Source organism: Ambystoma mexicanum, chromosome 6p (assembly GCF_040938575.1).
Source record: "Ambystoma mexicanum isolate Mex_15411 chromosome 6p, UKY_AmexF1_1, whole genome shotgun sequence".
NCBI lineage: Eukaryota > Metazoa > Chordata > Amphibia > Caudata > Ambystomatidae > Ambystoma > Ambystoma mexicanum.
Window position 1 is genome coordinate 46,328,163 of NC_090935.1, and position 25,400 is coordinate 46,353,562.

General features: G+C 48.9%; 1 protein-coding gene across 6 annotated transcripts in view; it reads right to left on the bottom strand.

Moving 5' to 3' along the window:
• LOC138511191 (uncharacterized) overlaps positions 1 to 25,400 on the bottom strand; it is a 699,527-nt gene that overhangs the window by 145,662 nt on the left and 528,465 nt on the right. For all 6 annotated transcript variants that reach the window (XM_069626707.1, XM_069626706.1, XM_069626705.1 and 3 more), the window contains exon 3: positions 8,433 to 8,603. In XM_069626707.1, the coding sequence (XP_069482808.1) occupies positions 8,433 to 8,603 (171 nt within the window). The remainder of the gene's footprint in view (positions 1 to 8,432; positions 8,604 to 25,400) is intronic.

Genomic DNA, 25,400 nt, shown 5'->3' on the forward strand with positions numbered 1-25,400 from the left:
CATATCAATAGCTAAAAACGAAAGAAACATTGTGTGTAACAATCACGCTACAAGAATGCAAGATCTGATGATCTCCATCGATGGAACTGTCCGGAAACGTACCTCGAGCATCTGAGTGACATCAACGGTAGTCGTCAATACGTTGGACTCCTCAGCATCTCCCTGAAAGACAGTACTTGCATTATTTTGGATAACAATAATTATAACTGAAAACAAAGACTAGAGGACGAGTACAAGGGTGTACCATTAGGTAAAATAATTACACGATAAATTAAAACTATTGATTTACATGCCTAAAACAAGTCAGTGGCAGAATAGCCAAGTAAGATTACCCGATAGGCGCTTGAAGTGGCTGATGACTGCAATAACGACACGGATGGAGAATCTTCCGCCTTCATATTGAGTGGATACATAAATGGGGAAATTATTGTTAGCTAATGCTACACACTACCGCAAGGCCGAGAGATAAATACGTAAACTTGACTCACCAGTGGAGGGATGTGGACGAATAGAGTGGGAATAGCGGTTGAGAGCAATTTTCGCCTTGCTCGCGGTGTGTTCTTCTTTATTAGCAATGATGTGGAGTACATGTCAGAGGTAAAGTGCCTGCTGCAGATGCGGTATCGATCACCCCTCTTGTCCGCAAAGACTTCTAGGACTCTACTTTCAAGCTCAGACGGTGGATATCCGCAATATCGGACCCATTCTCTTATCTGATCTATTGTCTTAGGGAAAACATGCATTATAATACCTTCAGATTTATTATGGGTCTTCGAAAGGCAACCGCCAATGGAACAGGCAGGCATTGTGGAAAGTTCTGAAAAGTAAAGATCAACAATTCTCTATGAATACCAATGTAAACTCAGAACATGTGACTAGTTCCTTGCATGTACTGTCTTGAACGAAAAGAAATTGGACGCAAAATGATTATGGTACATGGCCTTACCTTGACGAACAAACAGTTAGATGCAGGGATCAGAGTAGTTTCTTGTCGTAGAACAGGGAGCAGTTCACAGGTTGCAAACTGAGGAGTTTCCTCGAAGTGGTCACGGAAGTTCACAGAGACGAAGAGCAGATAACCAGCACCTTCACGGGTTGACTAGCAAAGCGCAAAGAAGTGCTCATTAGAAATATGAAGTGGGTTATAAAGAATTCGAAACAGGGGTGTGTTTGTGAATGAATGACGTGTATATGTCGTGGCATTATGCGGTTTGCAGGGGGCCGTCCAGCGTGAGGGGGGATGCTTGGCAGGAGACACGGGGTCTGGAGGTAGACATGGGAACAACAACCCATGCTCTATAGACCACTTTGAAGTGTACATGGTCTTTGGCACCTCTTGGCCTTTATCGCTCCCTGACAGCTCCAGTTGGCAGCACAAGTACCCCGGTGCGAACTGCCTTTGTTAGGGCGGGGGGTGGATTGGGGCGGTGGTCGTGCAGACAAGACACAGGAAGACTCGTGAATGGAGACACACTTATGTGGATTGCAGGGGGCCGTCCAGCATGAGGGGGGATGCTTGGCAGGAGACACGGGGTCTGGAGGTAGACATGGGAACAACAACCCATGCTCTATAGACCACTTTGAAGTGTACATGGTCTTTGGCACCTCTTGGCCTTTATCGCTCCCTGACAGCTCCAGTTGGCAGCACAAGTACCCCGGTGCGAACTGCCTTTGTTAGGGCGGGGGGTGGATTGGGGCGGTGGTCGTGCAGACAAGACACAGGAAGACTCGTGAATGGAGACACACTTATGTGGATTGCAGGGGGCCGTCCAGCGTGAGGGGGGATGCTTGGCAGGAGACACGGGGTCTGGAGGTAGACATGGGAACAACAACCCATGCTCTATAGACCACTTTGAAGTGTACATGGTCTTTGGCACCTAGGCAGTTAGTCAGCAGCAGGCTGACCTGTGGTGGCAAGGGGGCACGGGCCAGAGGGGGTCATCTCTGTACCCGGTGCCCAAAAGGATGATTTATTATGATCAACCATATTGATTATTTACCTATAACCATGTTTTGTATCAATAAAATCCAACGGCCTTCCTTTTATTGCCAACGCTTGAACAAAGTGGTGTGGTAAGTATTTTTGGGGGAGGAGGCAAGGCCGGGAGGCTTGATGCCAACCCGCAAAATAACATATGTATGTCTGCTGCATATGGGTTCAACGGTTATGTGGATTGAAGGTGGGCAGCCAGCGTGAGGGAGGATGCTGGCCGGAGACATGTGGTGTGACAAGACAAGGCACAGGAAGACTATTCAATAGAGACACACTAGATTCATTTAAAAAATCAAAACAACCATTGTTAAAATATATGTTGGGTTTTATTTTAGATCTTAATTTCAATTGAACATAAATAATAAACATTACACATTGTAAAGTTCCGGTTGCAGCACATCCAGGGAAAATCCGCGGTATTGTCCACTGTCGCTGGGGAAATGTTGTCTAATGGCAAGTACCGCACAGGCAGGTATTACTCTCCGAACGCGGTGTCCGAGCCTCCCGTGAAGCCACCAAGTGAAGCAACGATAGGCCACCAGCCTGTACCACCTTTGAAAACGAAAGATGCAAACTGTATTAAAATGACAAAACTTTCTTATCACTGTCGATTCAGGTAAAAAATGTCATTCTGCTTTGAAAAAAATTCTATCTAGAAAATGCACAATATGGAACCAATTTACATGCATTCGAATGATATGTAGATGTAATTTTATATGTGGGAGACGACCATGACATAGTAGTGGCATCACTGACATCAAAACCAGAGTATACTTACTCGTTACTCGGATTACGCGGACGAACAGTGCCGCGAAGTTCGTGCATAAGCACCATCATCATCCTCAACATGGTCCGTGAGAGGCAGGCTTCCCTGAACTCTGGCAGCTCGGTGATGCATTGCGGACTTGGCTCGCCTTCCGAAATGTAGGCCAAGCACCCGGAATTTTCACGGCAGCAGCAGTTCTCCTCCTCAGTTGGCATTAGCTCGCACCGATTGCACGTGCACCAGGTGGAGACGCCGTCCATGCGACATGGTCCAGGCTCTTCATCCGTTGACTGGTCCTCCCAACTGCCGTCCGAATCCCCATCGTTTTCGCGTGCTTGCCTTTCCAGTAGTTCTTCCTCGGTGTACTCGGGCTCGTACATATACGGCATTATTGTAGCCATTGTGTGGTAAAGAAAGTAAAATAATTTACAGAGATGGTACAGGTGTTCACAAGGCCTAGAAGCGGCGAAGGTAGCTGACCAGAGCACAGAAACGAGTCACAGAATACTCAAAGTAACACAGAGAGATTAATGGAATCGAAAATCTGCTGCTGTGTGTTGTGAAACGGTGTGTTTATACTTATAGAGGAAAGAGGCGTCCTGCCATTTCCATGGCGACACTTCATTAGCTGAGGCGCAGCGATTGTTGACACGAAACGTGCTTTGGCGTTGGGAAATGGGCGGTACGCGTCTGCTGATGTCAGGCTCAGGGGCGGGGGATTTGATTTAGTGCCGCAAAAGCAGGTGAGCCAGGGCGATGGGGGGAAATGATAGGATTATCAGAAAATGGCGGCTGATTTCGAGTGCGTTAATGGACGAAAAGTCGGGTAAGGTCCATAGGAAAGTTTTCTACGATCTACCGAGTTATGCTTAAAAACACATGGCCGAACCGTAGGGACAATAAAAAAAGTCCCGGAACTATCCTTTAAAATATTGAGTAGGCACTGCAAACTGCCAAGTTTAAACGCTGATCCTTCCCTGTGTAAGGTGAGGCTTTCGGCTTACTGCGAATGTCCTTACGACGAAGGCTCTTTACCTGGTGTGTAGTTATGCTCACCATCACATTTCTCGCTTCTGACCTGTTTCCCTTTTGGCATATGTAAGCGTGTTTTAGGCTCCCGCTTTATTAGGAAAAGCAGCTTTAGCAGATGCAAGTTATCATACTGTAAGCGTGCTCGCCTGCCTCTGATCGTGCAGGAACCTTCGAGGAGTATGTTCACCTTTACGCTATGTGTCCCGTTATGCTGTCCTCGCTGATAACACTCTCTTAACGTGTGAGAACGCAGCTGCTATCAAAGACATGTATAGTGGGGCTTGGTTCCCTGGTTGGCACATTGTTTCAGTATGATTCCTTGCCCTGTGTGGACCCCCCCTTCCATCGAAATGCATGTCTTCCGTTGGGTATAAGGGAACTGTGTATGGAGGGAGGGGGTTCTCACTTGCATTGTAGTCTCGTACTGTCGTTGGTTTGTTGCTGTTTTGTTGCTTGCTTTTTTCTAATAAATTGCTCACCAATCCACCGGAATGGTAGTGAGAATTTTTCTATGACACCACACAACCTTTTTAGGAGAGAGGGCACAGCCAATTGTTGATGGTCGCCTAGTGACAAGCGAATCCTCCAACTCTAAGATGCTGACAAGAATGGTTTCTGATGAAAGCTTTGCTCCCACTACAGGACCCGTTTATGGGGTGATGCCAGTGAACCAGACAATCCACAGTTGTTGCATACACCCTTGCCAACCCGGCTCGGTCAGGCCCATAGCACAATAGGGCAAGGCCTGAAGGGCCGGCTTTATGGGCCAGTGAGTGGCAGGGGTCTGTTCCAATGTGGGTCACTTTAATGGCTTAGTGCACAGAATATTAGCCAATGTTACATGCCCAATGTACTTTAAAATGCAGCATTTCCCACAAATAGGCCCCCACCCACACTTCTCAGATAGATGGATTGCTATGAAAAGTCCTGAGATGTGACTTGTGACTGTGGGACACATTATTTTGTTTGAGGAATTATTTTGTGCTCCACCTCGACCCTGCAAGCTCCGCTCAGGTCTACGTAGGGTTAATACACATTCCCAGGTGCATGAATCTTTCCAGCAATCACCAGGCTTTTATTGGAGATTGCTAACACTTTGCTCTTCACCGGAACTTTACCCATTGCTGGCCTCTTAAGTGTGGGAGTGGGTGGGGCTTACAAGGATTTCCTCAGTAATTCTGGACGAAAATGCATGTCCTTTGCAGTTAAGAGGTGCAAACCTTACTCTTCATACTACTGACTGGCAAGATAGCTCAGTGGGTTGAGCGCTCACTGCTGCGATCTGTAGATTGTAGGTTCAAATCCCTGCAAAGCCAACTTAGCCCTTCATCTTTCTGAGGCCAACAAATGAGTACCAACTTAAGTTGGGTGATATTGTCTGTAAATATGTTCTATGTAAAGTGCTTTAGGCGATAGCGCTATATTAATAACTCCTCATTATCACTGAAAGGGCCTTGTGCAACCTTGACTAATTTTACACCAATTTGCAATGTCCTATTTGTCCTGGAAATAATTGAAACAATGATTCTTTACCAGTTTAGCGACTGTGTTCCGCAACATAAAATACTCTGTACTATGTCGGGGGGAAAACCTCCTTGATTTGCACAGAATCAGTAGTTAACACAATTTTAGACGAGTTGAGAAACCTTGGCCCGGGTGGGGCGGACTAAGTTATTTTTCTGGACCTGTCGATGACCTTCAATAGGGGTGATCATAAGATTCCTCTCAACAGGTTAAGATCAACTGGCGCCACCAATCTAGACCTAGCTTTGGATAAGAGCTTTTCTGGTAGTCCGCAAACATTACTTTTTCACATATACACGCTACCACTGTTGCCATTACTAGACTCATATGGGAAGAATACCTTGAACTATGCTGAGGGGACGGAGACGCTGTTGAAGGCCTCGCCGACATTGCCGGTCTTCAGTACACACTCTACCAACTCTATGCTGGACACACATGTAGATTCAAGGACCTCAGTCAATAGCTAATGTCCTTGGAGAAAGTGTGGCTAGTTGAGATATGGCCTCCTGAATCTTGTCTCCCCCGCAATTCTCCGACTGTCGAGCCTGGTGTCTGCAGTTCTGAAGTCAAGTCTCCCTACTCTGGGCCTGCTCAATCGAACCTAGAATCCGAACGGCATTAGGACTTTGGATGTGACATCTGGATAACCCCACTGGCTTCCACTTGGGACTACTGGCCAACTTGCCCACAGAGGCTTCAGAACGTGGTAGACCGTCTAATCGCTTCGACCGGGCGCAGAGGTTCTAGAACTGAGGCTGTTGCCTATTTGCAATGGCTACTAGTTCTCTCACACACAGTGTGCTATGATATGATAGGTTATTTATAATGCGCTTAATACCCAGAGGTTGCTAAGCGCGGACCCGGGGATCAAACCTGTGTGGTCTTGCTTCCAAGGCAAGCACGTTGCCCCTCAGCTATCCTCCCGGCACCGGGCCACTATTTATCAGCAGTGCCTTTAAACACTACTGCCCCTCTATGGTCACAATCCCAGTCTGCTCATCTGCTGCAACCAATTAGATTCCAGATCAGAGTAGATGGCAGAGGATCCACAGCCTCCTTGCTGTGGAATAGACTCTGACTTTCCCTGAAGGCCACACCAGACCACTCTTAAGTTCACCATAATTCTGCAAACATTATTGTCGGCATCCAAATCCCACTTGTCAATCACTCACGTGCCAAGTGAATGCCATTGCCTCACCTTCTGCATATTCAGCAGAACGCCACCAGATCCTTTCTCCCTCGGGACCGCTGCCTTACCATTGCCCGAGCTATCTTCGGGTCAAGGCTAGACTATTGCAAGGCCTTGTTGGCTGGCACTTCATCGCACAACATCCAGAAGATGCAGGTGATCCAGAATAACGCCATCAGAGCTGCTCTCAATATTTCAAAACGTGAGCACAACGCGGCCGCAAGAAAAGTTGCTCACTGGCTTCCGATTCGAGAACGAATCATATTCAAGACCTTGTCCACTAAACACATATGTCTCTCCAGCAGAGCTCCTCCCTCAGATCGGCAAATTTGAATAGATTGGTGCAGCCGAAATTCAATCGATTAAAAGCTGGTGGTGCAAGCTTTCCCACCTATTCTGCAAAACAGTGGAACTCACTCCCGCCTGCCTCGCGAGCTGAACAATCGTACCCGGCCTTCAGGAGATCCCTGAAAACGTGGCAGTTCACCAAACTGCGCATGGGATTGTGTTTATCTCTCTTGACTTTCAACTCTGCTTGTGTGTGTAAGTGGTGCTGGAACAGTGCCTTGCTGCCTCCGGATTTAGCGTGCTTTATACATGAAAAAATGAATAGAAATAAATAAATAAAGCACCTGTGTTTACTGCTGAATCAATGATGAAGCCTCAACCATCAGTTTTAGGGAGAAGCCTCCAGGCAGTTGCCGTCCTATACATGAAACATATGAACGTAACACGCAGAGGACTGTGGATCCTGGCGAGCCTTTATAATGTACATTCCACGCTCAGATTCCATACAAAATTTAGTTTTGGCTATTAGGTGGTCCAACAGCGCCATCTGCAAACCAAAACTATTGCCGTGGAGTACAGATAGGCGTTAGTAGGGACATAACAGCTTGTGGGTGTTATTTGTTTATTTGTCCACTCATTGGCTAAACATGGCTACGCTAATCCCTATGGACATTCCCACACCCTACCATCCGTTCCCCACAACAAAAACTGATCCTCCTGGGATCTCTTTGAACTACCACTATCAAGTAGTGAAATCAAACTTTAAGTGGGAGGGAAATCTGTGGAAATGAGGGGTTAGGGGTCGCAGGGGCAGGACACTTCCTTTGATACCCGGCAGGGAAGATGGCGGCCTATGACCCTGAAGAGGCTGAGGGTGGTGGAATTGCCATCTGGTAATGCTCCAGTTCCGAGCCTCCTCATCGGCTGGGAGGCTGCCACACACCCCTTGCCGGATACTTATTAAGCAACAGAAACAGAGGAGGGGGGCATTACCGGTAGAGTAATTCTCCTGGGGTGAAAGAAGCTAGAGCGAAGCAAGGGCTTTAATATAACCCTGGGGGATTTACCCAACCAGCAATGCACCCCTCCTTGGGTTCTGTTGCTATTAGTACTCTGGCACGTCATACCGGGGTACTAATAGCAATTTTTCTGTAGTCGAGAAAAAGCAGTGCGACCGTTTCTAGAGAAAAAAAGCAAAACAAAATGGCCGACAGGGATCAGGGTGAAGGGACTACATGTAGTCCCTTCTCCCTTTCCATGGCGGCCTGACGGGTGAAAGAAAAGGAACTGTAAGGGACGCGTCCCTCATCAGGCGAGTTTTTGACGCCCGGGTAAGGACAATCTGATTGACCCTCACAGGGTACTAATATGGCATGGACGTCCAACCACCCACTGTGAGAGACTAGTCCTAGAGTTCACTGCTCATATTACAGCCTGACTGCAAATGCCCTGTTGCCCTCTCTGGACACAGGATCCACACCTCCATTTAGTTTATAAGTACATTTAATTGGTGCCCTTAGATGCTGCACGTGTAATCTCAATGCAGTGTCAAGCGGCTCCTGGATGGCTATGTCTCTCAATGGCAGGAACCAGGATCCCTATTGCTGCCCAGGACTGAGCTGTGCCAGGGGCACTCTCACCTGTGTGCCCGTTGTTTCTCAGCTGGAGGCTCTCCTTCGCCGTCAAGTTGTATCCGGTCAGAACGATTGGCTGGAGCGCGGAGTCGAAAGTTGTGCTGGACAAGTCAATGTTGATGGGAGACTGGGCATGCCCCCCACAGGCCGAGAAGTCTACGTCCCAGTCCACCTGCTCTGTGAGAGGAAAGGAGGAGAAGGAGAGACATGAAACTTGCTTTATACAGCACACTGCACTGTGACACACAACCTTCAAGAGTACCAGCAGGTGCAGGGCAAACCAGGCTGGAAAGCAAAGCTATGCTGTACATGTCATTGAGGATAACATATAAATAAGGAGGGGGGGTTAGGATATGTGGCGCAGGATGTTCAAGGCAAGGGGGTGGGATATGAAGCAGGAATGCAAGGATCATAGGTGGCACCCAGGTATTGACTGAAAAGTAAGATTGTGTGTTTCTTTCTAACTGCAAGAGCACTGTTTATGTGTTTATCTCTCTTATAATCAATCCCTCCCTCCCTTCCTCCTCACTTTCCTCCCTCCTTCTCTCCTTACCTTCTTTCTTTCCTTTCCATCTCCCTTCATTCCTTCTTCCCTCCCGCTCTCCCTCCCTCCTTTCCTTCCATTCTCCCCCTCCCTCCTCTTCTTCCCTCTGCCCTTCATTTCTCCCTCCTTTACCTTCCTTCCTTCCTTCCTTCCTTCCTTCCTTCCTTCCTTCCTTCCTTCCTTCCTTCCTTCCTTCCTTCCTTCCTTCCTTCCTTCCTTCCTTCCTTCCTTCCTTCCTTCCTTCCTTCCTTCCTTCCTTCCTTCCTTCCTTCCTTCCTTCCTTCCTCCTTTCCTTCCTCCCTCCCCTCTCTCCCAACTTTCCTTCCTTCCTTCCTTCCTTCCTTCCTTCCTTCCTTCCTTCCTTCCTTCCTTCCTTCCTTCCTTCCTTCCTTCCTTCCTTCCTTCCTTCCTTCCTTCCTTCCTTCCTTCCTTCCTTACTTCCTCCCTTCTTTCCTCCCTCCCTTCCTTCCCTCTCTCCTCACTTTCTTTCCCTCCCTGCTTTCCTTCCCTCCTTCCTTCCCTCCTTCCCACCCTTTCTCCCTCCCTCCCTCCCTCCCTCCCTCCCTCCCTCCCTCCCTCCCTCCCTCCCTCCCTCCCTTCCTTCCTTCCTTCCTTCCTTCCTTCCTTCCTTCCTTCCTTCCTTCCTTCCTTCCTTCCTTCCTTCCTTCCTTCCTTCCTTCCTTCCTTCCTTCCTTCCTTCCTTCCTTCCTTCCTTCCTTCCTTCCTTCCTTCCTTCCTTCCTTCCTCCCTCCTTTCTTTCCTCCCTCCTCCCTTCCTCCCATGCTAGGCCCCTATTGTGAGAGTGAAGCTGGCTAATGTGGAGTTCCATTGAAATATAAAAGCCAGTACAAAACCATGAATTTCGACATAAGGCCTAGTGAAATGGAAAGAAATAGGCCTAGCCAACTCCACTAAATGGACAGGTGCGCACGTGAACGGGAAACTACCTGAGAGCTTAAAACTGCTGGATATGCCCAATGAATGGGTAATAACATGTGGTGATGCAGATGCCGACTTTTTGTAAACTGGGAAAACTGCAGCAATACACATGGGAAAATAGACATGGAAAAGGAGGAAATGTGCCTTACATTAAAAAAGTGGAGCCAAGTGACATATTTCAGAGAAAGACACTTTCACAAATAAACTGACATTGAAATGGAAAGGCCCACTTGTTTGCCTTTTCTATGTAACTGTGGCCTATGTGTGAATAATACCAAAAGTGAACTTATATCTGTCCAAACCATATGTCAAGAAACATTTATTTTCTGAAGTATGGCTGCAGCTGGTGTTTTCCCCACTGAACTGAAAGTTCTGTGCCTATGAACCTTTGACCTCAAGACCTGTGGGCTGGGCCCACCAAGAAGAGCCGGCCTGGTTCAGTTATACATACAAAGAATGAATAGAGAATTAGATCACAATTGTGTGAGTTGCAGATAACACAGTCAGCAGAAATTACCTTTCAGTGCAGGCCTCCCCATTAACTGTGCATTAGTGGCCAACAGAAATGACCTTTTCAGGGCTAACCCGACCTCAAAAAATGGCTTCAGAGTCACTAATGGATGATCAAACATTGTGTATGAAACATATTGCTGATAGGAAGATGTTTGGGTCAGGTGATGATGGAGAAATGCAATTTAGGAATAGGTGACGGCTGTGTGAAACTGAGGGGCTCATGTAATGCCTTGCCATGTGAGTAACACTGGGCCACCTTTTCTTTAATTATTGTATGTCCCGGTGAGCTCACCGCGGGCTCAGATTAAAGGGGATAAAAAGGATGTTGGTATCATATAAACATGAATCGGGTGTGATGTATGCAATTTAAGTTATGAAGACAATTATGATTCAGGCCTTCTCATATTTTCTGAGGGAATAGAAAGTTGGTGTGATGATAGGTTATGGATGCAAGGTTTGAATCAGGAAGGGGCAGATTTGTGACTATTTTGGCTCAGGAGTAAATTGATAAAAACTGTAGCTCCTCCCAGGAAGGGCATGCAGAGATATGATTAGTATTTTCCGACTCACCATAAAGTATAGAACTCAAAAATATATATGTGCATCCAGTTATCTGAAAAAGTAGGGGAGCTGCCATGTTGTTGGATTTTAAGGTCACTGAAAAAGTTAACCCCACTTGTTATTTTGGGATGATGAATCTTTCTCCTCCCTCAGCCTCCATCATTCACACCCCCTATCTCCTTGTCCCATTAGCAGGCAGTGGGCGTATTCGGGGGAGGGAGACAGCTGGCCAATCCGTAGCGTGGGAAGTATGATAGTAATGGAGTGTCATCGGCACTATAAGAGATCAGTTTTCAATCTGAGAGGGATCTTTCTTTCTTTGACTTTTCGACTCTTGAAAGCTTTCTTTGGACCTTTGCTTTTTTTGCTTGACTTTCACACTCTATTGCTGGAGGTAGTCTGCTTCTGGACTCTTGCAAAGAACTAGCAGAGAGACAGGGAGAATCTACCAAGGCCTTAAACATTGCATGGAAGACGAAGACTGGGAGATCAAGAAGCTTGCTGGGCCTGCCCTTTCAGGAGCCAGAGGAAGTCTGGGTGCTGGGGACTATCCTTGACCCAAGCCTTTGACCAGATCTGTGCTGTCCTCAGAGGAGCCCCGCTGTTTCCCTGTATGCCCCAGAATCAAGGCCTCATATGGAAGTAGATTAATCCAAATGCCAACAAAAGTGTGGGCGGAATCTGCCAGCCTTAACCACCATCTCGCATAGCGGGTAGGGGGCTGGAACTGGGGGGACCTTTGGCACATTATATTAAATCCAACTCAAATTAATTCCATGATAGAAAATCACCCTATCCATTTTACAGGGAAGCAGAGTTACAGGGGAGCGAGGATCTAACAACAGGGAAGCACAGTTACAGGGGAGAGGGGAGCTAACAACAGGGAAGCAGAGTTACAGGGGAGCGGGGAGCTAACAACAGGGAAGCAGAGTTACAGGGGAGCGGGGAGCTAACAACAGGGAAGCACAGTTACAGGGGAGCGGGGAGCTAACAACAGGGAAGCAGAGTTACAGGGGAGCTGGGAGCTGGGAGCTAACAACAGGGAAGCAGGGTTACAGGGGAACGGGGAGCTAACAACAGGGAAGCAGAGTTACAGGGGAGCCAGGAGCTAACAACAGGGAAGAAGAGTTACAGGGGAGCGGGGAGCTAACAACAGGGAGGCAGAGTTACAGGGGAGCTGGGAGCTAACAACAGGGAAGCAGAGTTTCAGGGGAGCGGGGAGCTAACAACAGGGAAGCAGAGTTACAGGGGAGCTGGGAGCTAACAACAGGGAAGCACAGTTACAGGGGAGCGGGGAGCTAACAACAGGGAAGCAGAGTTACACGGGAGCAGGGATCTAACAACAGGGAAGCACAGTAACAGGGGAGCGGGGAGCCAACAACAAGGAAGCAGAGTTACAGGGGAGCGGACAGCTAACAACAGGGCCAGGAGGACGATCTGGCAGCAAGAGATCTATAAGCAACCAGGGGAGGAACCAGGGGGCAGAACAGATCATCCTGTCTCATGCTGGGAGGGGGTGGAGGGTATGTGGACCTAGCTGTAAGGGAGGAGCCATTCCCCGAAGAGGAGGGTCGTGAGCGCCTTCTGGAAATGTGGAAGCGAATAGACTCCTTCCAACCTCTCACTATAGCATCCACCAAAGCAGATGATGGACACTCCTTTCAACCTCTCAGAAAAGCATTCACCAGAGCTAATGATGGACACTCCTTTCAGTATGACATTCACCACAGCAATTGACGGACTCTCCTTTCAACCTCTCAGTAAAGCATTTACCACAGCAAATGATGGACACGCCTTTCAACCTCTCAGTATAGCATTCACTAGAGCAAATGATAGACAGTCCTTTCAACCTCTCAGTATGGCATTCACCAGAGCAAATGATGGACACTCCTTTCAACCCATACAAGAATCCTAGGAAAAGCAGTCTTGAGCTGCTTCACATCTTTCCTTTTCGGACATTTGTAGTTATTTAGCTGACCTCCACACTCCCACGTTTACGGCCGACTGCCATCACCAATCCAATGTAATCTTTATACGAAGCCAGTAAGAGCCCTCCTCGAAAACCAAGCCCTGTCTTCCAATTGGTAGTGAGAGCCCTGGTTCTATCCAACCTTGATTCAGGAATGCACACGTGCCAGAACTCCCCAAATCCTCATGGCCTCAACCTCTGCCCCCTCAACATCTGTGTTTATGAGGTAGCAAGAATGAGGTATGATCACACGACACCGTTCCGGATTTCCTTAAATTCACTCCTCCTGATTTACTTGCACTCACCACATCCTGATTTCCTTACACTCACCCCTCCTGATTTCCCTACACTCACCGCTCCTGATTTCCTTACGCTCACCCCTCCTTATTTCCCTACACTCACCGCTCCTGATTTCCTTACACTCACCCCTCCTTATTTCCCTACACTCACCGCTCCTGATTTCCTTACACTCACCCCTCCTTATTTCCCTACACTCAACGCTCCTGATTTCCTTACACTCACCCCTCCTGATTTCCTCACACTCACCATTCCGGATTTCCTTACACTCCCCCCTCTAATTTCCTTACAATCACTGCTCCTGCTTTCCTTACACTCACCCCTCATGATTTCCTTGCACTCACCCCTCCCGATTTCCTTACCATCACAGCTTCTGATTTCCTTACACTCATCCCTCCTTATTTCCCTACACTCACCGCTCCTGATTTCCTTACGCTCACCCCTCCTTATTTCCCTACACTCACGGCTCCTGATTTCCTTACACTCACCCCTCCTTATTTCCCTACACTCAACGCTCCTGATTTCCTTACACTCACCATTCCGGATTTCCTTACACTCCCCCCTCTAATTTCCTTACAATCACTGCTTCTGCTTTCCTTACACTCACCCCTCATGATTTCCTTGCACTCACCCCTCCCGATTTCCTTAGTCACTGCCCCTGATTTCCTTACACTCACCCCTCCTGATTTCCTCACACTCACTGCTCCTGATTTCCTTATACTCACCCCTCGTGGTTTCCTTACACTCACCGCTCCTGATTTCCTTACACTCACCCCTCCTGGTTTCCTTACACTCACCCCTCATGAGTTCCTTACACTCACCCCTCCCGATTTCCTTAGTCACCGCCCCTGATTTCCTTACACTCACCCCTGCTGATTTCTTTACACTCAACACTCCTGATTTCCTTGCACTCACCCCTTATGATTTCCTTTCCCTCACCCCTCATGATTTCCTTACACTCACCGCTCCTGATTTCCTTATACTCACCCCTCCTGGTTTCCTTACACTCACCCCTCATGATTTCCTTACATTCACCCCTCCCGATTTCCTTAGTCACCCCCCCTGATTTCTCTTACACTCACCCCTGCCGATTTCTTTACACTCAACACTCCTGATTTCCTTACACTCACCCCTCCTGATTTCCTCACACTCTCCGCTCCTGATTTCCTTACACTCACTGCTCCTGCTTTCCTTGCACTCACCCCTCATGATTTCCTTACACTCACCCCTACCGATTTCCATAGTCACCGCTCCTGATTTCCTTACACTCACCCCTCCTGATTTCCTCACACTCACCGCTCCTGATTTACTTATACTCAGCCCTCCTGGTTTCCTTACACTCACTCCTCATGATTTCCTTACACTCATCCCTCCTGATTTCCTTACACTCACCCCTCCTTATTTCCCTACGCTCACTGCTCCTGATTTCCTTACACTCACCCCTCCTTATTTCCCCACACTCACCGCTCCTGATTTCCTTACCGTCACCGCTTCTGATTTCCTCACACTCACCGCTCCTGATTTCCTTATACTCAGCCCTCCTGGTTTCCTTACACTCACCCCTCATGATTTCCTTACACTCATCCCTCCTGATTTCCTTACACTCACCCCTCCTTATTTCCCTACGCTCACTGCTCCTGATTTCCTTACACTCACCCCTCCTTATTTCCCCACACTCACCGCTCCTGATTTCCTCACACTCACTATTCCGGATTTCCTTACACTCCCCCCTCCTGATTTCCTTGCACTCACTGTTCCTGCTTTCCTTGCACTCACACCTCATGATTTCCTTACACTCATCTCTCCTGATTTCCTTACACTCACCCCTCCTTATTTCCCTACGCTCACTGCTCCTGATTTCCTTACACTCACCCCTCCTTATTTCCCCACACTCACCGCTCCTGATTTCCTTACCGTCACCGCTTCTGATTTCCTCACACTCACCGCTCCTGATTTCCTTATACTCAGCCCTCCTGGTTTCCTTACACTCACCCCTCCCGATTTCCTTACCGTCACCGCTTCTGATTTCCTTACACTCACCCCTCCTTATTTCCCTACGCTCACTGCTCCTGATTTCCTTACACTCACCCCTCCTTATTTCCCCACACTCACCGCTCCTGATTTCCTCACACTCACTATTCCGGATTTCCTTACACTCCCCCCTCCTGATTTCCTTGCACTCACTGTTCCTGCTTTCCTTGCACTCACACCTCATGATTTCCTTACACTCACCCTCCCGATTTCCTTACTGTCACTGCTTCTGATTTCCTTACAATCACCCCTCCTTATTTCCCTACGCTCACCGCTCCTGATTTCCTTACACTCACTCCTCCTTATTTCCCTACACTCACTGCTCCTGATTTGCTTACACTCACCCCTCCTTATTTCCCTATGCTCACCGCTCCTGCTTTCCTTGCACTCACTCCTCCTTATCTCCCTACACTCACCGCTCCTGATTTCCTTATACTCACCCCTCCTGATTTCCTCACACTCACCGCTCCTGATTTCCTCACACTCACCATTCTGGATTTCCTTACACTCCTCCCTCCTGATTCCTTACACTAACTGCTCCTGCTTTCCTTGCACTCACCCCACATGATTTCCTTGCACTCACTGCTCCTGCTTTCCTTGCACTCACCCCTCATGATTTCCTTACACTCACCCTCCCGATTTCTTTAGTCACCGCTCCCGATTTCCTTACACTCACCCCTCCTTATGTCCTTACGCTCACGGCTCCTGATTTCCTTACACTCACCCCTCCTTATTTCCCTACACTCACCGCTCCTGATTTCCTCACACTCACTGCTCCTGCTTTCCTTGCGCTCACCACTCCTGATTTCCTTACACTCACCCCTCCTGATTTCCTTACACACACTGCTCCTGGTTTCCTTACACTCACCCCTCCTGATTTCCTCACACTCACCCCTCCTGGTTTCCTCACACTCACCCCTCCTGGTTTCCTTACACTCACCCCTCCCGGTTTCCTTACACTCACCCCTCCTGATTTCCTCACACTCACCATTCTGGATTTCCTTATAATCCCCCCTCTGATTTCCTTACACTCACTGCTCCTGCTTTCCTTGCACTCACCCCTCATGATTTCCTTACACTCACCCATCCCGATTTCCTTAGTCACCACTCCTGATTTCCTTACACTCACCCCTCCTGATTTCTTTACACTCACTGCTCCTGCTTTCCTTGCATTCACCCCTCATGATTTCCTTACACTCACGGCTCCTGCTTTCCTTAGTCACCGCTCCTGATTTCCTTACACTCACCCCTCCTGATTGCCTCACACTCACCCCTCCTGGTTTCCTCACACTCACCCCTCCTGGTTTCTTTAAACTCACCCCTCCTGATTTCCTCACACTCACCATTCTGGATTTCCTTAAACTCCCCCTCTGATTTCCTTGCACTCACTGCTCCTGCTTTCCTTGCACTCACCCCTCATGATTTCCTTAAACTCACCCTCCCTATTTCCTTAGTCACCGCTCCCGATTTCCTTACACTCACCCCTCCTTATTTCCCTACGCTCACCGCTCCTGATTTCCTTACACTCACCCGTCCTTATTTCGCTACACTCACCGCTCCTGATTTCCTCACACTCAAAGCTCCTGCTTTCCTTGCACTCACCCCTCATGATTTCCTTAGTCACCGCTCCTGATTTCCTTACACTCACCCCTCCTGATTTCCTCACACTCACCCCTCCTGGTTTCCTCACACTCACCCCTCCTGGTTTCCTTACAATCACCCCTCCTGGTTTCCTTACACTTACCCCTCCTGATTTCCTCACACTCACCATTCCGGATTTCCTTACACTCCCCCCTCTGATTTCCTTACACTCACTGCTCCTGCTTTCCTTGCACTCACCCCTCATGATTTCCTTACACTCACCCCTCCCGATTTCCTTAGTCACCGCTCCTGATTTCCTTACACTCACCCCTCCTGGTTTCCTTACACTTACCCCTCCTGATTTCCTCACACTCACCATCCGGATTTCCTTACACTCCCCTCTCTGATTTCCTTACACTCACTGCTCCTGCTTTCCTTACACTCACCCCTCATGATTTCCTTACACTCACCCCTCCCGATTTCCTTAGTCACCACTCCTGATTTCCTTACACTCACCCCTCCTGATTTCTTTACACTCACTGCTCCTGCTTTCCTTGCATTCACCCCTCATGATTTCCTTACACTCACTGCTCCTGCTTTCCTTAGTCACCGCTCCTGATTTCCTTACACTCACCCCTCCTGATTTCCTCACACTCACCCCTCCTGGTTTCCTCACACTCACCCCTCCTGGTTTCCTCACACTCACCCCTCCTGGTTTCCTTAAACTCACCCCTTCTGATTTCCTCACACTCACCATTCCGGATTTCCTTACACTCCCCCTCTGATTTCCTTACACTCACTGCTCCTACTTTCCTTGCACTCACCCCTCATGATTTCCTAACACTCACCCCTCCCGATTTCCTTAGTCACTCCTCCCGATTTCCTTAGTCACCCCTCATGATTTCCTTACACTCACCCCTGCTGATTTCTTTACACTCACCACTCCTGATTTCCTTACACTCACCCCTCCTTATTTCCCTACACTCACCGCTCCTGATTTCCTTACACTCACCCATCCTTATTTCCCTACACTCACCGCTCCTGATTTCCTTACACTCACCCCTCCTTATTTCCCTACACTCACCACTCCTGATTTCCTCACACTCATTGATCCTGCTTTCCTTGCACACACCCCATATGATTTCCTTACACTCACCCCTCCCGATTTCCTTAGTCACCGCTCCTGATTTCCTTACACTCACCCCTCCTGATTTCCTCACACTCACCGCTCCTGATTTCCTTATACTCACCCCTCCTGGTTTCCTTACACTCACCCCTCATGATTTCCTTACACTCATCCATCCTGATTTCCTTACACTCACTGCTCCTGCTTTCCTTGCACTCACCCCTCATGATTTCCTTACACTCACCCCTCCCGATTTCCTTACCGTCACCGCTTCTGATTTCCTTACACTCACCCCTCCTTATTTCCCTACGCTCACTGCTCCTGATTTCCTTACACTCACCCCTCCTTACTTCCCCACACTCACCGCTCCTGATTTCCTCACACTCACTATTCCGGATTTCCTTACACCCCCCCTCCTGATTTCCTTGCACTCACTGCTCCTGCTTTCCTTGCACTCACACCTCATGATTTCCTTACACTCACCCTCCCGATTTCCTTACTGTCACTGCTTCTGATTTCCTTACAATCACCCATCCTTATTTCCCTACGCTCACCGCTCCTGATTTCCTTACACTCACTCCTCCTTATTTCCCTACACTCACTGCTCCTGATTTCCTTACACTCACCCCTCCTTATTTCCCTATGCTCACCGCTCCTGATTTCCTTGCACTCACTCCTCCTTATCTCCCTACACTCACCGCTCCTGATTTCCTTATACTCACCCCTCCTGATTTCCTCACACTCACCACTCCTGATTTCCTCACACTCACCATTCTGGATTTCCTTACACTCCCCCCTCCTGATTCCTTGCACTCACTGCTCCTGCTTTTCTTGCACTCACCCCACATGATTTCCTTGCACTCACTGCTCCTGCTTTCCTTACTCTCACCCCTCATGATTTCCTTACACTCACCCTCCCGATTTCCTTAGTCACCGCTCCCGATTTCCTTACACTCACCCCTCCTTATTTCCCTACGCTCACCGCTCCTGATTTCCTTACACTCACCCCTCCTTATTTCCCTACACTCACCGCTCCTGATTTCCTCACACTCACTGCTCCTGCTTTCCTTGCACTCACCCCTCATGATTTCCTTACACTCACCCCTCCCGATTTCCTTAGTCACCGCTCCTGATTTCCTTACACTCACCCCTCCTGATTTCCTCACACTCACCCCTCCTGGTTTCCTCACACTCACCCCTCCTGGTTTCCTTACACTCACCCCTCCTGGTTTCCTTACACTCACCCCTCCTGATTTCCTCACACTCACCATTCCGGATTTACTTACACTCCCCCCTCTGATTTCCTTACACTCACTGCTCCTGCTTTCCTTGCTCTCACCCCTCATGATTTCCTTACACTCACCCATCCCGATTTCCTTAGTCACCGCTTGTTAAGACGGATTTCTGAACTCTGTCCTGGTGGCGCAGAAGTTCAGAAGGCCAACCTAATTACTTGAAACAGGGTAACCTCTGGACGAGCCAGACCAATCAAGGTAGCGATCGCGGCGGTCAAGACTGGGGTGAGGGTGACTGAAAGCCTGCAATGAGCACACAAAGCAAGAGCGCTTACAAACTACTCCAAACAGTTGTTATATCAAAAATATATACACATTTATTTTAAGGCCTTTAAAACAACGACCGTAGCGAGAAAATCACAATATCACAATATTAAGCCAACACATACCATATCAACACAATATATACAAATACGACAGTCGCAAGCGTTATATGCACGAAATGTGTAGTCCACCTGAAAGGGAAGGAAAACAGGCAGTGCGATAATGCTTTAGACTCAGTTCGCCTTCAGAGGCACCTAACTAGATGGAAGTCCGAGCCCTGCGAAGAGTGGAGCCTTGTGCTCAAAAGTACCTGCACACGCTGGTGCCAACGGGCAAAAGGGGAGTCTCTTCTAAGGAAATCAGGCAGTTCAGTTCAGTGCACAAATGAAGGAGAACAAGTTCCGCGACTCAAGCGCAGCCTCCACAGGGAGCAGAAGCAGAGCGCGAGTACGGACAAAAGGGTGCTGTTTTTACACAGCGGGGAAAAGCAATGGGCTACTGCAGGAGGGCGACCAGATCCTAGCTATACTACTCACCGGTCCCCGATGCAAGCAGACCCAGGCTTCTCCACGTTAGTTTCAGAAGCTGGCAGGTTCAGAAGAGCCGGGAATGCCTCGTCATCGTGTAGAGAAAAAAGACGTCCCAATCGAAGAAACCTGCACAGTTTTGTCACCACAGCAGGGCAACGGAGCGGCCGTGTGTATCTGAGCCAAATGTACACTACTCACTTCAGACTTGGGAACGCCAAGTGTACTAAGCGTGTGAGAGTGACAAGGACTCGAAATACAACACAACCTGGTGGCGGTTACAGAGCAGGACTCCCGTGTAAGCTGGTCAGTCAACTGGATGGCCCAGAGACGCTTCCGAAGGCTTACTGGCAGGAGATGATGAAGTCGCCGAGAATAGCTGTTCCTGCTATTCCAAAGGTCGAAGCACCAGTACAGGCCTTCTGGTTCGATCAAAGGAGGAAAGGGTTTCACAGGTTGACAGCAGTGCAAAGGAGGAGTCCTTCAGCGGGCCACCAGCGATTCCTCGGTCCAGCCTCTTGGTTGCAGGATACTTGGCTCCTGTATTCCTTCGTTCGTGAGAACTCAGGAGATCGACATGGTAGTGGTGTTTCCAGCCCCCTCTTATCCACGATTCCCTTCGCGCCAAAACCGAGGGGACCCAATGGGAGATCCGCTCATCAACACTCACACCATACGTGGACCAATCACGGACCACGGTGGTCCCAGGCATTCACACCACCCTAGACTCTCTGGCACCCAGGATGTGTATTGGGACCAGACATCCCAGCCCACACCCTGGAGGCACACAAAAGACATGTAGAAGCCCGCGAAAGCATCCGTGTTTCGCGGGAAAGTACATGCCCAAATAAGGAAGGCCCCGGGTCGCTCGACCTGGGGAAGGTGAAGGGAGCAAGACGGTCAGTGGACAGGACAAAGGAGCCTCGTGGTCTGGCCATTTTGGGAGCCAGGCCACCATTTTGGGTTCAGCGCGAAAAACGCGCTTAGAACGCCAAAAGGAGCTCAAAATACACAAAACTATCGCTGCCACCATTCCAGTCCCTGAATGACTTGCACCGATCAAATACAATCCTAAACGAGTATCTAGGGCCTGTAGAAGGCTAGAGACCCAAGAGAGCTGTAACTTAGCTTACAGTGCCCTCTTGTGTCATGTTGCACGAAAGCCGCAACATGATAAAAGAAACTACGGGAAACAGCGTTCCCCGGTACTGACTGTCTTAAGGGCATGTCAGTTTCCCTGTAAGAAAGGAGCGAAAGCCCAGAGGAGTGCGGCAGAAGGCTGCACTTCTCTGGCAAAGTCAAGAACAAGGTGAAAAACAACAGCAAAAAGTTTAGGGGTTGCCACATGGAAGGAAAATTACCTACAATTACGAAATCTTTCCTAACACTCGCCCCTCCCAGACTATGGACAGGGGGAACTAATCCACCCCTGGATGAGTCTCTTGTTCAGGTCGGTTAAACATTCTGGACAACCCATCAGCATTGCTATGTTGGACAAGCCTTGAAGACTTATGGACCACCTAAGCAACTTTGGATTCTCCCCCTTCATGTTCATTAGCCACTTTAACGGCTTATGGTCAGTTTGCACAGTGAAGTGGGTCCCATAGAGGTAGGGCCTCAGCTTCCTTAGGGCCCACACAACAGAGAAACATTCTTTCTCTACCGTGGACCATCTGAGCTCTCTGTCCTTAAGCTGGCGACTAATAAAACCGATAGGGTGTTCCTTACCCTTCTCATCTACTTGTGATAGTACAGCTCCTATCCCAGTGTCAGAGGCGTCCGTCTGCACGATAAAAGGTCTTTGATAATCAGGGGCCCTGAGGACAGGGGCCTGGCACAAGGAGTCTTTTAAGCCATTGAAGGCCTTCTCACACTCGTCGGTCCAAGTTACCTTCTTGGGTTTCTTCGGAGTTGTGAGGGCAGTCAGAGGAGCAGCTATGGTGCCATAGTCTGCCACAAAATTGCGGTAATACCCCGTGAGTCCTAAGAAGGCTCTCACTAGGGTTTGCGTAGTGGGGGTAGGCCAGTCTTGTACTGCTTGTACTTTACTGGGTAGAGGCCTGTTACTTCATGTCCAAGGTAAACCACTGAGCCTTGTCCAATCTGGCATTTACTAGCCTTTATGGTCAAGTGGGCTTTCTGAAGAGCCTGGAGCACAATCCCGAGGTGTTTCACATGGTCTTCCCAGGTGGCACTGAAAACTGCTATATCGTCCAGATATGCAAGACAGAATTCGTCCAACCCATTCAACACATGATTCACAAGCCTCTGGAAAGTGGCAGGTGCATTCTTCAACCCGAACGGCATTACCCGGAATTGGTAAAGGCCGTCTGGAGTAGAAAATGGTGTCTTCTCCTTGGCATGTTCTGCTAAAGCTATTTGCCAATAGCCAGCAGTGAGGTCAAACGTGCTGAGGTACTTGGAGGCACCCAAAGTATCCACCAGCTCATCTGTTCGAGGCAAGGGGTGTGCGTCTGTCTTGGTGACAGCATTCAGAGCCCTGTAATCCACGCAGAACCTCAATTCAGAAGTGCCTGCCTTTGGAACCAACACCACAGGGCTGGACCAATGACTACTAGAGGGTTCAATCACCCCAAGGTCTAACATCTTGTTGACCTCGGTCTTAATATAAGACCGTACTTTGTCTGACATCCTGTATCCCCTACTTTTGGTAGGTACACTGTCTCCTGTGTCAATGTTATGTTTGCACCAAGGTGTCAAACCAGGCGACTGTGAAAACAGGGGGGAAAACTGCCTAAGCAAACTTTTCACCTCAGCCTGCTGATCAGAAGTCAGGTGAGGGGCCACTCGGACACCCTCAAAGGAGCTATCTGAAGGACCGCTTTGGAACAGGTCGGGGAGAGGTTCAGACTCCTCTTCCTCAATGTCTGAAGCCAGTAGCAGTGCTGCGATTTCGACTCTTGGGACGAAAGCCTTCAGCCTATTCACGTGAAACACTTTTGGAGCCTGTCCAGGCCTTCCAAGATCCACTAAATAGTTAACCTCACCCAGGGGCTCCACCACTGTGTAAGGGCCTGACCATTTGTCCTGTAAAGCTCGAGGCCTTATGGGATTCATGATCAGGACTTGCTGACCAGGTGTAAAGTTGATGAGGGAAGCTTTCTGGTCATACCAATGTTTCACCAGCGCTTGCCCTGCCTTCAATTTATCACTAGCCAAGCCCATCAGAAGTACCATCCGTTTTCTGAGCCCTAGCACATAATCAACTACGTTGGTAGTAACAGGGGGAGTGGGCATCTCCCATCCCTCTTTGACGATGGCTAAGGGTCCCCGTACGGGATGACCGAACAGAAGTTCGAAGGGGCTGAAGCCAACACCCTCCTGTGGTACCTCTCGGTAGGCAAACAGTAAGCATGGTAAAAGAAGATCCCATTTTCTTCTCTGAGGCTCCTCCAGAGCCCCAATCATGCTCTTTAACGTTCTGTTGAAACGTTCCACCAGACCATTGGTCTGGGGGTGGTATGCAGAAGAGAACTTGTAGGTGACCCCACATTCTTTCCACATAGCCTGCATATACTTTGACATAAAGTTGCTGCCACGATCTGACACAACTTCTTTAGGGAAGCCAACCCTAGTAAATATGCCGAGTAAAGCTTTTGCAACTGACTCGGCAGTTACAGTTTTCAATGGGATGGCCTCAGGATACCTGGTTGCATGGTCGACCAGCACCAGGATAAACCTATTGCCCGAGGATGTTTGCGGGTCAAGGGGACCAACGATGTCGATCCCGACCCTTTCAAATGGTACCCCCACAACTGGGAGCGGTACCAACGGAGCTTGGATTGTCGCGCCAACCTTACCAGACAACTGGCAGGAGGTACAACTCCTGCAGTGACTTTCTACTTGCACCCCCATCTTGGGCCAGTAGAAGTGCATGGATAACCTTTGCTTGGTCCTCTTCATACCAAGGTGACCAGCAAGGGGAACTTCATGCGCCAACTGCAGGAGGAAGGGCCTAACAGCAAGGGGAACCACCAACCTCCTATGGTCTCCTTCTGTAAACTCTGTGGGCTCGCTATACAGGAGTCCACCTTCCCAATAAATCCTATGCGTCCCAGGAGGTTCACCCTCAAGCTGGGAGCAGGCCTGTCTCCTTAGGCCTTCCAGAGATGGGCACTCACGTTGGCCTTTACTGAATTCGTCCCTATCAGGACCTCCTTCAACTAACAAGTCTTTTAGTTCAGGATGATCGTTGGGGTCGAATACTTCAGGCATCGCCACCTCCTCGTCAGGCCCGGGCGATTGACCAACTTCCTCCACCGCAGTGGTAGGCGAGCTCGGGGGAATATTCTCTTTCCCTCGTCGTGACTTGTCGACTCCTTTCGCCTTGGGTTTCCCCTTCGGCTGGTGCGGCGTATTGGTCTTGGCCAATGCTGCCCATGCTTGAGACCGTGTGTAGGGTCTTTCGGCAGTGTCTCCTACGAGCCCTAAAGCTCTGAGATCATTACCTAACAAGACCTTTCCCGGGACGTTTCTCTGAATGCTCACTGGAATCCTGACTGCTGTACCATTTAAAGTAAGATTTACAGGTATTACTGGGAACATACGGAGTGGGCCGTCAGCCAACTTAGTGGGCATCAGAGTAGCTCTGGCAACTTCCTCTGAGTCTACCAAGGTAGAATCCACTACAGTGCGACTGCACCCACTATCCCTAAGAGCTGGAGTATCCACTCCATTGATCAGCACACTGTCTTTAAAGTAGTGCTTGGTATTATCCGGAATCCTAGCATAAGCCTCTGCGACTTTAGGCTCCCAGGAACCCAGGGACACTAAAACTACCTCAGCCTCTATCCCGCTGGGAAATGAGTCTGAGGAGAAGGATGCTCCTGTAATCTCTTCTTCCTTGTAGGAGGAGAAGGCCAGATTAGCGGAGTGGACCCCCAAAGGTCTAACCTTACAACGGGGATCCACCTTCACGTGGTCAGTTGCTCCACAAGCAAAACAAGATCCATTGGGTCTGTTTACATAGGGAGGCTTATTGTAACCAGAGTTCTGTTTCAGAGGCGGACCTCCACTACCCTGTGGGTTCTCTTGTGTCTTACCCTTATTTTTCTTTTTGTGGCCCTTATGGGAAGAAGATTTAGCTGATTCTCCACCCTCCATATCTTTGGACTTTTTCCCTTCCTCCTGCTTACCAGGATGAGTTTTGTCCTTATGGGACACTCGATGTGACACCCATAAGTCTGATGCAATGGCCAGCTTCTTAGGATCTATCTCCTTCGAATCGGCCAAATGCTGCTTAAGCTCCGGGGAAGAAGAAGCAAAAATGTGTTCCAGCATGACAAGATTTATCATGCCTTCGAAGG